Source organism: Asterias amurensis, chromosome 6 (assembly GCF_032118995.1).
Source record: "Asterias amurensis chromosome 6, ASM3211899v1".
Taxonomy (NCBI): Eukaryota; Metazoa; Echinodermata; class Asteroidea; order Forcipulatida; family Asteriidae; genus Asterias; species Asterias amurensis.
Window position 1 is genome coordinate 17,796,202 of NC_092653.1, and position 17,095 is coordinate 17,813,296.

Genomic DNA, 17,095 nt, shown 5'->3' on the forward strand with positions numbered 1-17,095 from the left:
AGGTCAAGACCAGGGGCAACAGAAACCATGGCCTCCATAGCATCCATGTAATTCCAGGCCTGTGTACCTTCTCCTTTAGGAAGAATATTGAGCTTGGGACCCAGTATAAACACAGTATAATCAATCCTACCTCCATGGTATAATAAAACCATGGAACCCCTGGGGAGTGCTAATATAAACAAGTGACACCTTTGGCTCTACCATTTACATGTAACTGACCTACATTTACATGTAACTGACCTACATTTACGAGATATCAAGTGTGTGATATCTACATCTGCTATTGAAACTGTTATTACATGTGTGCAAGATAACATATGTACACCATTTGTATCAATACTGGCTGTGCACTTTTTGCGCTCAAATCTTACATTGATTACACTTTCACACAGAGGCTGAGTGCTTTTGTTCAAAGGTTCAGTTTCCAGTCATTTGAGCCCCAAACTTTTGTCTTACATGTATGCCCCCCCCACACAAAAAAATATGCAAAGCAATAAAAAGAAGAGATACATGCTGAACGCAACATGACACTGGTCTCACATCCCCAAAAAGTTGTTGATACGTCGATGTAAGTTTGCCGGAAAAGGTTGCATCATTTGGAACAAAAGTTCATGAGCTTTTTCAGAGGTGTGATGAAGTGCTAGAATAAGAACCCAGAACCTATAGGATATTACTATACCTCATTACATATTCATGACAGAGAGTCGAGTTCTCATTGGTCCATTCATCATCACGTGCCAGGTGTTAATTTTGCTAACTACCAAGCGCGCATGTGAGTATTCACGCTAGTGGTAAATGCGCATGACAAGTAATAGTTCCCCAGGCGCTATTGATCGTTGCATGGCACCGTTTTGTATACACACACGAACAGCGCTCTCTAAGCGACATCCAACACATGAACAAACTTATCATCATGTGCATTAGTTTCACAGTAATCATTTTCTCTTGCTCAAAACTCATGTTCTGGTAACTGAATATGTATGAAGTAGGCCCTATAGTAAAACAAATATAACATGGGCTATTTCGGGAGACTTGTCGATGAGCTCCCCTCGGTATTGGAAGTTGACACACTAGTTCCCTCAGCTTCGCCTCAGGAACTAGTGTGTCAACTTCCAATACCTCGGGGAGCTAATATCGACTAGTCACCCTCAAACCATGTTATATTTGTATATACTGTGTACATTTGTACCAGTGCGCAATTGAAGTGTTAGCATGACAGCATCTGCCATTAAAATGGCATAGATGTATCGCACATTCAAATGACTTTCCCTATTCCAATCCTGTTCTAAGTAAATAACCCTCGCTGACATTTTCACAGCAGATTCTTGCCATAGTTGGAAAGCTATCACTCAGGCAGGGTGATATTGATTAGAGCATAGAGTACTCTATGATTAGAGTGCTGCCAGTACAGAATTCAAGATGCATAAAACTGCACTAAGTGCACTGCAGCCTTGCATGCTCTGATTCAATCTGAAAATTAGTTTTCCAGCAGTGCAACACAAATTTAATCTGATTGTGTACATGTACACACATGTGTAGGTCAACACCAAAATTGTGAGGAAGGAAGTTTTTTTTGTGATTTGTGATTCCTCTAGTGCAATACTGTCTGGAATGAAAAATATAACAATCATTATCTGTTGCAAACTGCCTCTGTACGTACTACCAACTAAAAAGACCAGAGGACAACTTCACAGAAAATGCCCCCCTCTCTAAGATGAAATTTTATACCTCAAACTGCAGGGGAAGTTCTGAATGATTTACATACAATGCAGGACCAGAAGCTATACAAAAAAAAAACATTTTACTACATGTAGTGTCAGCTAAGCTTTTTCACTCTCTCAAAAGAAATAGGGAAGCGCTTTAACACTGAACTTGCCCAACGATTAGGGTCCCCATGTGATTTAACAGGCATTTGGGAGAATGCAGAAAGAGAGTTAAATATGGGGGTTGAAAAAAAAAGGAAATGGCCCCTCTCAAAGATGAAATTTCATACCTCAAACTGCAGGGGAAGTTCTGAATGATTTACAAACAATGCAGTATTTGCCCTTAACTTTTATTAGTGAGTGGCCAGCAGGACCAGCTTTGTCACTATTAATCTTTCAAATGAAATACATAGGGTTTGCTTTTCAAAACTGAACTAGCCAAGTGGACCATTGAGAGAGAGTTCTGACTGGTCCTCAAATGTTTTAACTGGCGTTTGGGCCAGCGGACCACTGTATAGGGAGAACGCAGAGTGAAGTAAATTTGGGGGATGAAGAAAGGAAAACAAAGTGTCACTTTAATGATCTCCTGTAGGAAGTAGAGTGGATTGAATGACCCTCTTGTCTGCAATTGTAACTTGTGCAAAACTTCTCCAACTGTGCTAAAATTGGCAAACTTGTTTCAATTAATTTGCCACATCCATGACGCACAGAGATAACAGCTGTCTCTTCATTACTAGCCAAGAAGTGTTTACGTCTATGTCAGAAGTTCATAAAGTAGGTCTGATCAGACTCACTGATGCACAGGTAAACATAAACGGGGCTTAAATTTTCATAACTAGACACAGGTCTTGAACATATCAGAAATTTTACTGGACTAGAAATATTCAAAATGTTTTAAACTTTAGTGTTTATCTTGGTTTTAAAAGCCATACATGTGCCTAGTAGTAATACTATGCCTACTATAAACCATAGATTAACACTACCGTTAAATCTAGTAGTTTTATGACACAGCATACATAAATGTAGGCATGGATTATATTGATAGATCAAAATTATCTCACGTCTGGGAACTATGAAGAGTGGTTCCCAGACGCGTGTCCATATGTTTTGTACACAAAGCGCAGATTGGGTATTTTTTCTTTCCAGGACGAACGTGTGCAGATAATTCTCCACGTTTGTCCTGGGAAAAAAATACGCGCACGGTCGGGGACAATCGGCATTTGTAGTGCAATGGTAAAACAGGGTAGTTGGGGACTGAATTACGGTAAGAATTTATCATTTTTAACAATTTTTTAGATTGCGGAGTGGATTTTCTGTCATCCCCTCGGACAATGAGATATCAAAGGACACATAGAGCCTAATTTTGGCGAGAAAAAAAGAGAAAAAAAGAGCGATTTGCGATTACAAAATTCATTGATCCATGATTGAACCATCATAGACCCCTTTTTTACAGATAGGAAAAACAATGCATTCTGGGATAGGATGCGATGTTTTGGGATGTTCGTCACGCATAAAACATGCATAGCTTACTCGTAAACTCTCCCAGAATGCATCGTAATCACCACTTCAATTCCGGCCTATCTGTAAAGGGTCTATTGCTTTTGTCGTGAGAGATGTAACCCCAGTATGAGGTTACGGAAGACGATAGCGGACGAAACCGAAATAGTTCTAGGAGAAATTACTATATTATGGAAACTAAGTAAATAAATAGTCAGTAAAAATAACTGACCGATTGACCTTAAAGTTAAACTAACCAACCTGCAAGTTCAAGTGTGCAACCACTGACAACCCATTACCAAGCTAAACAAAAGTAAAACTTTCCTAAACAAATTTTTGTTAAAAAAGGTGACAATTATCAATAAATAGGCCTATTTTTTTATAACAAGAATTAGAAAGATAGCGGCATGTTTGCCAGCATTCATTTTCCCAGAATGTCTTACCTAAAACATCATAGTTCTTGTACTTTGAAACAAAGCAAGCATCGTCGCCGAAAATGTCTTTTTTGAATACTTGACCAGCTCTATTGTTGTTCGTTGCCGAGTCTTTGGAGTAGCCGCACGAGGCTGTCACAAGTCTCATCCGCCGCCGACCCTCGGCGTGAACTGAGGCGTCGTATGGGACATAACCCATGACGCAGCGGGCAAACTGCCTCCCGTACACTAACACAGATTGCATGTCTAGAAGATGAAGAAATTGTTCTCCTTAAAGTTGAAGAAATATTCCTCATTGATAGCAGAATTAACCCTACATTTGTTACTTATTTGGAGAGAAGGCACAAATCCACCACACTACGCACGACGCCATCTTGCGTTAAAGACAGTTTGTTGCCAGCAATATTATTATTTTTATTTTGTGACGTCATACGTGCATTTGTGACGTAACTCCTTTCGGCCCATTACTTTTTACCTAAGTAATTTTTATCCCTAGCAGGTTAAGCCATGCAAATTTGAAGGCCTTTACTTACCTATGATAAAATAATACATTAAAAGGATATGACGTTTATTTAAACGAATATTCATTGGGCAGTGGGTTAACTTATTTCTAGTCAACAGAGGGCGGTATTTATACTTAATGGACGTGACAAAAATGCCAGTCGGCCAGATCCGAGTGGGGATGGTTGGGTGGTAGCACTGGTAGCATTGAAGTGGATGTTGTAAATAAATGGCATTTTGGGGACATTTCCGAATTGGTGGCTACAGTAACGGCTTTGGCTAGATTTCCGCATCATAATGTGATAAACTACCTATCATATCACTAATCATAGCAACAGTCGTAGCGATTCAGTTGTGGCTGAAATGAACCTCTGATCTTTTTTTCAAGAGTGATTTTAACTTGAAATGAACACATAGAAATATTTATTCACATTTTTCAAAAGAGCGCTATGCTTTGATTTTCTCTTGAAGAAAAAATCAAGTATGGCCTCGCAGTTTCTGACTCAACTCGTGTTATTAAAGGAACACGTTGCCTTGGATCGGTCGAGTTGGTCTTTGAAAAGCGTTTGTAACCGTTTTTTATAAAATGCATATGGGTAGAAAGATGTTGTAAAAGTAGAATACAAAGATCCACACAAACATGCCTCGAAATTGCGTGGTTTTCCATTTACCTCGTCGACTAGCACGTCGGCCATTTATGGGGGTCAAAATTTTGACTCCCATAAATGGCCGACCGTGTTAGTTCGCACAGTAGAAGGAAAACCACGCAATTTCGAAGCAAACGTGTGTGGATCATTGTATTCTACTTTTAAAACATCTTTCCAACCATATGCATTATATAAAAAACGGTTACAAACGCTTTTGTTTTGACCAACTCGTCCGATCCAAGGCAACGTGTTCCTTTAAAAACTCCCCACTATTATGAAGATCATGTCTTGCATGCTGGTGGCTTTCAAGAAATTTATTTCAAAATAAAACACCTACAGGCCAAGATGCATAATCTGAAAAAAGGGTTTATTATTGACAGACAACAAAATGAGTGAATGAATGTTGGTTCAGATGCCATTGTAATACTTTTATTTTAATTGGCTATGCAGTAAAAAATAACTTTTCATCAAAGTCAATTTTGATTTAAACCTAGATTTATAACTATGTACATCAATTCTGCAGAGACGATTAGTGCCTCAATTAAAAAGACCCAAGTATATATATATAAAAATTTGTTTCAAACTGCAGTGGTGCAATTAAAGTGTCATAACTTATTTTGCAAAAAACAAAAAATGATAGATACACTTTTCAAAATTCTTTTTACACCATTTTAGGTTTGAATGTTACTATTAACATCTAATAAATGAACACAAATTGCAATGCCTTGTTTTAAACAACAACGGCTGACAATGCATAGCAGTTCTTCATACATGTATATCCTTTATTGACAACATTTAGTGAAATGTACAGAGATAAAATACATAATGAAGACAACTTTGCCATAGGATCACATTTGTTTTTAACTGGACGTTGTTGAGAGAGACACTACACAAAAATTAAAATAGTTACTCTTAACTTATCTGCCAGTCTTTTGGTAACTTTTGGTAACTTTTAAAGGCAATGGACACTATTGGTAATTACTCAAAATAATTATCAGCATAAAACCTCACTTGGTAACGAGTAATGGGGAGAGGTTGATAGTATAAAACATTGCGAGAAACAGCTCCCTCTGAAGTGACGTAGTTTTTGAGAAAGAAGTGATTTTTCACGAATTTGATTTTTTAACGAATTTGATTTCAAGACCTCAAGTTTAGAATTTGAGGTCTCGAAATCAAGCATCTGAAAGCGCACAACTTTGTGTAACAAGGGTGTTTTTTTCTTTCATAGTTATCTCGCAACTCGACAACCAATTGAGCTCAAAATTTCACAGGTTTGTTATTTTATGTATACGTTGAGATACACCAAGTGAGAGGACTGGTCTTTGACAATTACCAATAGTGTCCAGTGTCTTTAAAGGCCTACCAAGGCCAAAACAATTTCAAGAAAGCTGCTTAAGCAGCAAATATTGCTTGGCAGCAAATATTGCTAAGCGAAAGTGAGCAGGGAACCAGCCACATTATGGTTTGGAATGTTGTTTTGGCTGTGAATTTTGTCTCTGACAAAGCACGATATACTTTTTGTGCTTAAAGGAACACGTTGCCTTGGATCGGACGAGTTGGTCAAAACAAAAGCGTTTGTAACCGTTTTTTATATAATGCATATGGTTGGAAAGATGTTTTAAAAGTAGAATACAATAATCTACACAAGTTTGCCTCGAAATTGGGTGGTTTTCCTTCTACTGTGCGAACTAACACGGTCGGCCATTTATGGGAGTCAAAATTTTGACCCCCATAAATGGCCGACGTGTTAGTCGACAAGGTAAAGGGAAAACCACGCAATTTCGAGGCATGTTTGTGTGGATCATTGTATTCTACTTTTACAACATCTTTCCAGCCATATGCATTTTATAAAAAACGGTTACAAACGCTTTTGTTTTGACCAACTCGTCCGATCCAAGGCAACGTGTTCCTTTAAAGCAGCTCTTTGAAATCGAACCCAGGGCAACAGAGGATGGCTTTCTGTCAGTGCCCCCATGTAATGCCAGGTTTAGGCCCAATTCCATAAAGCTGTTAGGCAGACAATTCTGCTTATCAAATATCTTTGCTAAGCATGAGCTGAGTGGGGAAGCAGTCGGAGCAATGTAAATTGGTGTTTTCTTCTGGAGACCTATTTCTGCTAAGCAATATACTTATGTGCTTGGCAAGTTTTTATGCTTGCATGCTTTATAAAATTGGGCCTTGGTGTTACTCCGAATATAAAAGCATTCTGTATTAATTCAATAGCAAATGAATGAATGGTTGAAAGCTCCCCACACATTGATTGGTCAGAACCATTAAGAATAAATTTGCATAATAGCATTTCCACATTGGCCTCCAATCCTGTGAAAGTCTCAACATCAGAAATCATTCCTTCTTTTCTCTTTATAATAATTGTTTGCACGCTATGTGACTAATTGGCTGAAAGTCTGGAAGTTTTACATTCCAAACACAGTGATTGGTCAGAAACTTAATAAATATATTTGCATACTGCATGTTGATGAGCTTTATATAGTGTGCTTGATGATATGTGCACCTTCTACGATGGTCTGTGTGGGTCTCTGCACTCGGGGATCTGTCACTGGTACAGAGAGCCTGTTGAGGAAAAAAGAAGAAGAGAAAGAAATGTTACCATTGTTTTGATGTCTTACTGACTTCAGCCTTGTATAATACTTCCTGCAAATGCGAATGCAACGCACATTTGGATGTAACAAAATTCACAACGAACAATTCAAAGAATTTGCCCTGTGCTGCACTCCTGCGAAAGCAGGGAAACCAGAGCTGTGACGTCAAATTCTTCGTACAAAGTGTTGGCAGGAAGTATAGAGGCAAGTTTTAAAACACGATGTGGGCTCAGGAGAAATTATCAGGCACTTGCTGCAAACATCACATTGTGTTTCTGGTAGGTTATTTACTAAAAGCATAGGCCTAATGTCTCGTTTTGCCAGAGGAAATAATCTGAAAATCTTAAATGTACTTTTGAGGTGCCTGGAAGTTCATCTATGGGAGGGTTGCGCCATTTTTATCATATGTAGGGCACTTCCATTAGAAAATCTTACAGTTTATTTTGAAGGTGTACCAAGGCCAAGACTAGGACACCAGAGATTATCCTCAGTGTAACTTCACGCCTGTTAAAGCCACTGGACCCTTTTGGTAATTGTCTAAGACCAGTCTTCTCACTTGGTGTATCTCAACATATGCATAAAATAACAAACCTGTGAAAATTTGAGCTCAATAGGTCGCCGAAGTTGCGAGATTATAATAAAAGAAAAAACACCTTGTCACACGAAGTTGTGTGCTTTCAGATGCTTGATTTTGAGACATCAAATTCTAAATCTGAGGTCTCAAAATCAAATACGCTGAAAACTACTTCTTTCTCGAAAACTACGTCACTTCAGAGGGAGCCGTTTCTCACAATGTTTTATACTATCAACCTCTCCCCATTACTCGTAATCAAGAAAGGTTTTATGCTAATAATTATTTTGAGTAATTACCAACAGTGTCCACTGCCTTTAAACATTATCTTTGTCTGTTAAACTCATGATTCCCACACCCAAAATCTAAGACTGAAACTTCCTACTTTGTCTTCTGCCCAGGGGGTTCTTGGCTAGTATATTGATTAACTTTAGATTTTTGAGAGTCCTTGGTTTTACTTCCAGACCATTAACAAATGGAATGAAATAAATGCCAATCGACCGGGTTAATAATATGCACACACATGTGTATAAAAATAGGCAGACATCGGCACTACACAAACTTGTTTTCTCTGTAAATTTGATTAGAAAATATTTTGTATTCAACGTACTGGACATTGGTGCGTTGGTTGACCACAAAGAGTGGATTGACTTGGCTGAGGATCTCATCATTGACTGAGATGCCGTCCAGGTACTGCTTGAGGACTGTCCGCAGCTGCTGGTTCTCCTCCAGCAACGTGGACTTCTCCTTGTCCAACGCCACCTTGTCCAAGAGGACCTTGTTGTAACGCTTCCAGAAGTTCTCTAGAGAGGTGTATTCATGCATGATCTGTTGGGATGGAAACAAGATGGTTCAGTAGATGATAAAACAGGAATAACAAATCTGTCATAGCATAATTACGGTATCTTCAAAGATATCCTTTATATGACATGGGTGTATGAAAGTGCTCAAAGGTCACACCTCGGTAAAATGAATCTCTAAAACAAAACTTTGGTTGACCAAGGTCCTTTATCGCACAACCCTGACCCTGCAAGGTTTTAAACGTCATGCCGCATTTAAGATCAAGTCACCACCCATTCATAAAAGTGCCCTTTGTTAAAAAGTGTAATAATGTTAGGAAATCTAGAAAGAAATCTGAAAATTTCCAATATCTATAACGATATCAGGCTCTGTTTCCAAAGGGTAAAAATTGCGCAGAGGTGGGAGAGCTGGTAGTTTTTACATTGATTGCGTTATGCGTAAGCTGGCGCACCAAGCCTATGTTTAAATAGTTCTTACTGTGTTTATATCACATGTTTAAACATGGCCATGTGATGCCCTCCTTGACCAATCAGAATGGATAAACTGTCCTGGGTATTCATGAATGGGAGACAAATATGCCTGTCTTAATGTTTTTTTCAATTTAAGGAGACTTGCTTTCATGTTTTTGTAAACGAACCAATTTGAAGGAAGGAATTTCTTCTACTCATCTGGGCCCTATTTCATGGCTCTGCTTACCGCCGAATTCTGCGCTTACGATCACGATTCCCCGCTTACGTGCAAGCGCCAAATTTCTGCAATAGCTGTGTAAGCGTAGAATGCCTAGTAACGTGGAATACGCACGCGCAGAAGCAAAAATTGGCCGCTAACCCGTGAAATACGCTTGCCATAAGCACAGAATTCCATGCTTCTGTAAGCGCCGATTCTGTGCTTACGGTAAGCAGAGCCATGAAATTGGGCCCAGTGGTCTATATCATCCATAACCATACATGGTTAAATAGAGTGATTGGATTAGAGAATTGGATTTGGGGTAGAGGTGGGGTGAAGGGGCTATTGGATTGGTTATATTTTGCTCACCTCTGCCAGTGGCTCTGATGGTGGCTCGGCTACAGCTGCCTGAACATCTTCCTGTTCTTCTTGGGTCAGACTTGAGGCGTAGAACGGCAGCACCTTCTCCTCTTCAGTCTCCAGTTTCCGACATTGCTCAGTAAGCTTCAATATCCTCTCACCCTGTGAAGAACAAAGTTCTAGTTATGAGCTATCTAGCTATCAATCTCCCTGTATTGTCAGTACCTTTGTTCCTTGGATGATAGTCAGAAGACATTCAACCTAAAATTGTAATTTGCTGTATAACCAGGAATAATACCCAAGCTTACGACAAAACCTGGGCCTGGGCAAAAAATATTGTTTATAAAGCCATTGGACACTTTCTGACCAGAACAAAAACAAAAAATTCACAGATTTACAAATAACTTAAAGGGTTTACAGAAGGTAATGGTGAAAGACTTCCCTTGAAATATTATTCCATGAAATGCTTTACTTTTTTGTGAAAACATTAAAACAATTATCAATTCTCGATATCGAGAATAACGGATTCATTTTAAACACATGTCATGCCATGGCGAAACGTGCGGAAACAAGGGTGGGTTTTCCCATAATTATCTCCCGACTCCGATGACCAATTGAGCCTCAATTCTCACAGGTTTGTTATTTTATATATAAGTTGTGATACACGAAGTGTGGCCCTTTGGACAATACTGTTTACCGATGTTGTGCGATTGCTTTAACAATTTTTTGCTAATCATAAATGAGCAAGCAGTCACAAACTGTTTTGTTAACCTTATTCTGGCAAGCAAGATTTTGCTGCACTCAGCAATTTTTTTTCTGCTCATAGAAGCTCAATGAAATATTTGGCTCTGGGAAGCAGCAGCAGCGAGATCACTTTGAGGGAATGCGACTTTTTATTTCAAAAATCAAGCAATAAACAAAAAGAGAAACTGACTGGGTTTTTGTTTTTCACTAGATGTAAAAGAGGATAGCAAAGCCTGAATCGTACCGCGTCGGTCTTCCGTGTGAGCTCCTTGATTGCAGCGTTGCTCTCCAGAGTCAGCTTAGTGAGGCGCGACCTCTCATTGTCGCGGAAACGGTTCATCTGGTTCTTTAGTTCATGGAAGTGCTCGGCGATGACCTCGCGCTGCTCTCGTAGGTCCTTGTTTCGGTCTTCACTCTCGCGGGAGTTCTGTGACATCTTGCCCTTCAGCTGTGATATTGTGTCCTAGATTCAAACAGAGTCAAAGTTTAATTTAGTACATACAACAATACAGTATCAAATATACAGTAGACTTTGTGTATTTTTTGTCCAGACACTTTCACCAAAAAGTGTTTTCTTCAAACAATCAACAACAAAACTATGTCTGGGCATCTGGGCCCAATTTCATAGCGCTGCTAAGCACACAAATTTGCTTAGCATGAAATTTCTCCCTTTATAAAAACAGGAATGCCAACCAAATTTCCACGTGATTTTCAGGACTAGCAAACAACCGCTGAATACCAGTAAGAAGCAACATGCAAAGACTGGAAATTTGGATGGCATTCCAGTTTTTATCAAGGAACAAATGTCATGCTAAGCAAATTTTGGTGCTTAGCAGCGCTATGAAACTGGGCCATGGTGATGATTAACACGCATCTTTGTTCCCAAATTTATTTTGGACAGATTTAAGGCTGACATTATACATTATAGACCCAGACTTTCCCGTATGTGTTATGTTGTGGCACGCACCTACTGTGAAATGATGTGTTTCATCCATACAAAGAGCAGCCACACAGAATACATTTTTATTTTATACTGACGTTAAGTGGTTAAAAAGTGAAACAATATTTGTCATGGCCTTACAGATATTCTCTGTAGTTTCCTCATCTGCATCTCAATCTCCTTGGCACTCTTCTCATCTTTGACTTTCAGCGTCTCAAAGTGAGCTTTCCTCTCCTCGGTCGTCTCATTATAACTCTTGAGAGCTTGTTGGAATTGTTTCCATAGATCCTCCACTTGACCCTCCAGCTGAATCCTCAAGGCATGCTTCTCCTCAAGGTTCTGGGGAAAGACAACAAATTGTAATGATTTAAAAATGGCTTTCTCTCTGTAATATGTGAGTTTTTTTAATGTGTTCTAAGAAAAGATAAAATCAGAAAACATCATAGGCACACAGGGCTTGAATTTCAACCTGGGCCCAAATTCATAGAGCTGCTAAGCACGAAAATTTGCTTAGCATAAAATTTCTTCCTTGATAAAAACAGGATTACCAACCGAATTTCCATTTTGTTGCATTTCCTAGTTACTGGTATTCAGCTGTTGTATGCTTATCTTGAAAATCACGTAGAAATTTGGTCGGGAAATACTGTTTTTATCAAGGCAAACATTTCATGCTAAGCAAATTTTTGTGCTTAGCAGCTCAGCTAGCTGTGTAAGCATAGAATGCCTTGTAGCGTGGAGTATGCTAACCTGGGAAATATGTTTGATGCAAGCGCAGAATTCCCTACTTCTACAAACGCTGATTCTTTGCTTACAGTAAGCAGAGACATGAAATTGGGCCAGGTCTAGTAATTTAATTTGAGCTATAAGCCCTGTGGTGTTATTGATTTTCCCTCAAATTTTGAGCCCTGGAGCAGTGTGTGTATACACTGAGAGTAGCAGAGATCCATCCCAGCATTGATGACATCAATTAAAGTAATTTGGTTTCATCTAAACTAAATGGGGACAACAGGATCAAAGGATTCATACTTTATTCTTGATTTCATCTCTCAAGCTCTGGAAGTCTTGCTTAGCGTCGTTCTCGCGGTCGTTGCTGTTCTGTTCCATGGCAAAGAGGATATCCTGTAGGTCGTTAATCTCCCTACGATGCTGTTCAATGATCAATGATCGCTCACTATTAAACTCCTTCATCAGGACGGCAAGCTCCTCACCGTACTCTGAGTGCAGGATGTCCAGACGACTCCGTTGCAGATCTGTAACCAAAGAAACTTACAGATTAACAAATCTTGGTATTTAATATTAAAAATCACATCCCCTTGAAGGGTATGGGTTCTTTTTGTTGGACACAAAACACAATGTCCACAGATTTACATTAAACTTACACGGTTTGAAGATATTGATGGTAGAAAGCTTACCTTAAAATATTACTTGCTGAAGTGCTGTAGTTTTGGAGAAATGAGTAAAACAAGTCACAAAAATAATTTGCAACTCTAAATACGAAAATTATTTTGGCATGTAAAATGCATTTTCTTAACATTGTTTTACTAATTTCTCCAAAACTACAGCACCTCAGCTCGTACTATTTTAAGGTTTGCTTTCTACTATCATTATCTTCAAATGGTGTATGTTTAATGTAAATCTGTGGACAAAGATATCGAATAATAGGGAGACCGCCAACTTAGGGCTCGAATAACTCAATTGTTAGAGCTGGTTCAAGTCCCACTCCAGTCACTTTTTCTTTGTTCAAACCAAAATTATTTAAAACTTATCCAGCCAGTATCCCCTCTGGTTTACTACTTGATATTTTTTATCTTTGCAATATAATCATGTATACTCAGTACTTTCCCGAGTCCTGCGAAAAAATATCACAGGCATGTTACTCGGGTGGGATTCGAACCCCTGACCAGTGTCTAGTTGGTAAGACACTGCTGTAGAATTGTGGGTTCGAATCCCACTCGAGTAACATCCCTGTGATATTATTTTCACAGGACTCGGGAAAGTACTAAGACTACAGTGCTAACACACATCGGTGTATGGGTAAAAAAACAAAAATTAATATTCTTTATCCCCGATGCAAATTTAACATCTACAATATAATCATATTGGTGATAATTATACCCAAAACATGGACCATAAGCACTGTTTTAGAGCCCAAACTTGTTCAGAATTGGTCTCTAACCACTACACAACGAGTCATTACCAGTGAGTGAGTCCATGTTTTGTAGGTGACTTCTGAGTGCCATGCCGTACTGCTCTTCTGCCTCTGTTAAGTCCTTGGCCAAGGATTTGATGACGCTATCCTTACGATCGACGACTCTCTCAAAGGTCTGACTCAAGATCTCGATGTCTCTTTTGAGTTCTTTAGACTTGGCAGCTCGCATGATGTTACGCCATTGGTGTGTGATCTTGTACATATTGAATCTTGTGTTCCTCTCTTCTTTGACTAGCTTGTCCTATAAAGTAAAAAAAAAAAGAGGTCCCTAATCAGCATGATTTGAGAGAAAATACAATTTGATGGGAGATAACGCTGGTTTTCAAAACAACAAATCATTCAAAACCAGGCTTGGAATTACACAGCGGTCATGGCCTAAGTTGCCCAGGGCCCAATTTCATAGAGCTGCTAAGCACAACAATTTGCTTAGCATGAAATTTCTTCCTTGATAAAAACATGATTACCAACTAAATTTCCATGTGTTGCATATTGCTTTTCACTGGTATTCAGCTGTTGTACGCTTATTCTGAAAATCACATGGAAATTTGGTTGGTAATCCTGTTTTAATCAAAGAAGAAATTTCATGCTAAGCAAATTGTTGTGCTTAGCAGCTCTATCAAATTGAGCCCAGGCCCAATTTCATAGAGCTGCTTAAGCACAAAATTTCGCTTAAGCAAAAAAATCCTTGCTTATAGTAAAACCAGACTAGCGGCCAAGACTCCACTCAATTGTTATGCTAAGTAAACAACAGCTAAATACCAGTCACAAGCAATGTATACAGCACGAAATTTTTGCCAGTAAAATAAGCGAGCTATTTTCATGCTTAAGCTATTTTTTTGCTTAAGCAGCTCTATGAAATTGACCCCTGGTCTTGTCCTTCATTTCCCTTGAATATATTCCTATTATCATGATTAACCAACAGGCATTCCTTTGGAAAAAAAGTTCTTGACCTTGACACCAAAGACAAAATTCCAAACCTTAAAAATTTGTAAATATTTCTGCGGAATCTTTCTTCTCAAAAACATTCTACTTTCTAGGGGAAAAAAGTATGCTTGAGGTATATTCACTCTAATTTAAAAAAATTATATTTTGGATCACTATTCTCCGCTTACGTGCAAGCGCTGAATTTCTGCACTAGCTATTGCCTACCTGGAGTACGCATGCGCACAAGACAAAATTCCCTGCTAACCCTTGAAATACGCTTGCCGTGGGCACAGAATTCCTTTCTTCCGTAAGGGCCGATTCTTTGCTTACGATAAGCAGAGCCATGAAATTGGGCCCAGCTCCTTTTACAGATGGACTCATAGTTCTGATTGGAATCAGGTTAAATGGTCAATCAGAAGTCACATGTTCTGTTTAACAGTTTTAGGAAAGTAAAGCTTAATGCACTACTCAATCTTACCTTCAAAAACTGGTTCAGCATGTCTTCTTTCTTCTTCTTCATTTCTTCCTCAGCCAGCATCTTTTGTTCAAGGTATAAGATTCGTTCCTCCTCAGTCATCTTGGCCAGCTTGCCCTTTTTACCAGATTTCTTTCCTTTCTTCTTGGGTGCCATGTTTGGGATTTCTGCAAATGTATTAAAGTAGTAGCTAACATTAAAAAGTTAGTTCTTGGAAAGGCAAAACTCAAGAATCAACAGCCTCAATGTGCATAATTAGCGCATTTAGTAACAGTTTTGGGAGTCAAAATTGTGCACTTGTAACGGAATTGACTCCCAAAATTATGGAAATTGTGGATGGAAATCTTAGGAGGTACGTTCAGCATTTTGCAAAGGGGTCTATAGCCCAATAGACCGATCCATTAAGCCCCGCCCCATTGTGTATTGACCAATCACAGATCAACGAAGGTCCGACACTAAGGTCCGACATGCGTGTGCCTCTGCTTGGCGCACGTGGCAGAGTTGTGCAGAAAGGCATTGGAGAGCCCCACGTGTTCTTAGATGTGCGTCGTGGGCAGAGCCTACTGGATCGGTCTATTCCACATTTTGGCCAATTCATGACTTCCTCCATTATGGTAGAAGGAATATGCAGGTCAACTTGGTCTGAATCTACTCTGTCATGAGTAAACTCGCACCGATCGGGAAAATGTTGGATTCATCTTCTTTGTGAACTTTGACTTCCATCTAATGCAGTGTCTTGTGTAGAATGTTTTTGCCTCTGGCTAAATTATCATGCACACATTCCCCCATTTAGTCTAATATTGAGTTCGACCAGTGTTGGAATTAGGCCTAGTTGCCATAATCGTAACCCTACACACTCCCTTCTGGTCTCCGACCGTCTGCAAGATGGAGGGTAACGATTATCGCAACTATATTGAAGTAATTAGATATTTTAAAATTTATTAATTTTATTAATTTTTGTTTGTTTGTCTGCCTGGGACCGACGTGTCTTCCGATGGAGTCCACTTCCAACCCGGGTGACTTCAGACCAAGTTGACTTTTGAATCGGACAGAGTTGACTTTGACAAAGTTGACTCTAGATTAGCTCAACCTGCACTAACTCTAGACCATAGAGTAGTTGATTTTGGATAACTTCAGAAGTTCACTTTAAACTGAGGTGACTTCAGGCCAAGTTAAATTTTGGACTGAGTTGAAATTTGACACAGTTGACTCTAGACCATCTTGACTTCCGATCGAGTTGATTTTTGACTGAGGTTTTGAACCCAGTTGGCTCAGGATAAATTGACTAGCCGTCTTGACTTCAGACCAAGTTGACTTTGGACAGAGTTGACTGTCTAGACCGTGTTCACTACTGCACCTGTACTACAGACCATGGAGGACAAATTATTCCTCCATGATGATGTACAGACTGTGTTGACCATGTTGACTCTGGACTAAGTTGACCTTGCTGTAGTAAATCTATGGATTGATACTTCTTAAATTATGGGATCACCAAATTATGGGGCTAACAAAAATACTGTTGACATATTATTATTAATACTATTAGGGGCCTACTAGACCCTTTAATTCATGATAATCATGATAATGCGACATGCCCATGATGAATCTGCCGTGGGACAGGGAACAGGGCAGTTTCAACGTGGCTCGATCGTATGCAACTAGAGTAGACAAACAGCAATTAAAAGCCGAAACGTTGTCATGGAGATGGTTCTATTTGTAAACAAAAACATCAATAGTTACCACCAATATTTAGTTTTTTTATATTATATTTTAACAAAAAGAGGAGTGAAGACTGAACCGAAGAGCTTTTATAAAAATAAGTACAATATTTACAACATAACAGAATGTAGAGAACTTACAAAAGCCGACTTCACAATGTTGACAATAAAGTCTTTTTAAGAAACTGGGTTGCTTCTTGTCAAATTCTGTAGTTTTCTTTCGAACCGACTGTGCAGATGACACAAAATTGTTGTAAACTTGGTGGTGAAGATGTTTTTTCTCTCGGAAAGTGCAGTGACCCCAC

At 39.0% G+C, this 17,095-nt stretch overlaps 2 protein-coding genes across 2 annotated transcripts in view; both read right to left on the minus strand.

Annotated features, from left to right (window-relative positions):
• The window catches only part of LOC139938469 (protein phosphatase PTC7 homolog), a 34,202-nt gene extending 30,196 nt beyond the window's left edge, over positions 1–4,006 (minus strand). The window contains exon 1 of the mRNA XM_071934015.1: positions 3,644–4,006. Within this exon, the coding sequence (XP_071790116.1) occupies positions 3,644–3,878 (235 nt within the window). The 5' untranslated portion in view covers positions 3,879–4,006. The remainder of the gene's footprint in view (positions 1–3,643) is intronic.
• Positions 4,007–6,617: 2,611 nt separating this feature from the next.
• LOC139938958 (dynein regulatory complex subunit 2-like) lies at positions 6,618–17,085 on the minus strand. The gene is made up of 9 exons (XM_071934643.1): positions 16,932–17,085; positions 15,076–15,239; positions 13,662–13,914; positions 12,491–12,714; positions 11,606–11,803; positions 10,769–10,987; positions 9,790–9,942; positions 8,564–8,781; positions 6,618–7,353 (listed from the first exon to the last, which is right to left on the minus strand). Exons 2-9 carry the CDS (start codon positions 15,226–15,228, stop codon positions 7,266–7,268), a joined length of 1,506 nt encoding a protein of 501 aa, XP_071790744.1. The 5' UTR covers positions 15,229–15,239; positions 16,932–17,085; the 3' UTR covers positions 6,618–7,265.
• Positions 17,086–17,095: the final 10 nt, after the last annotated feature.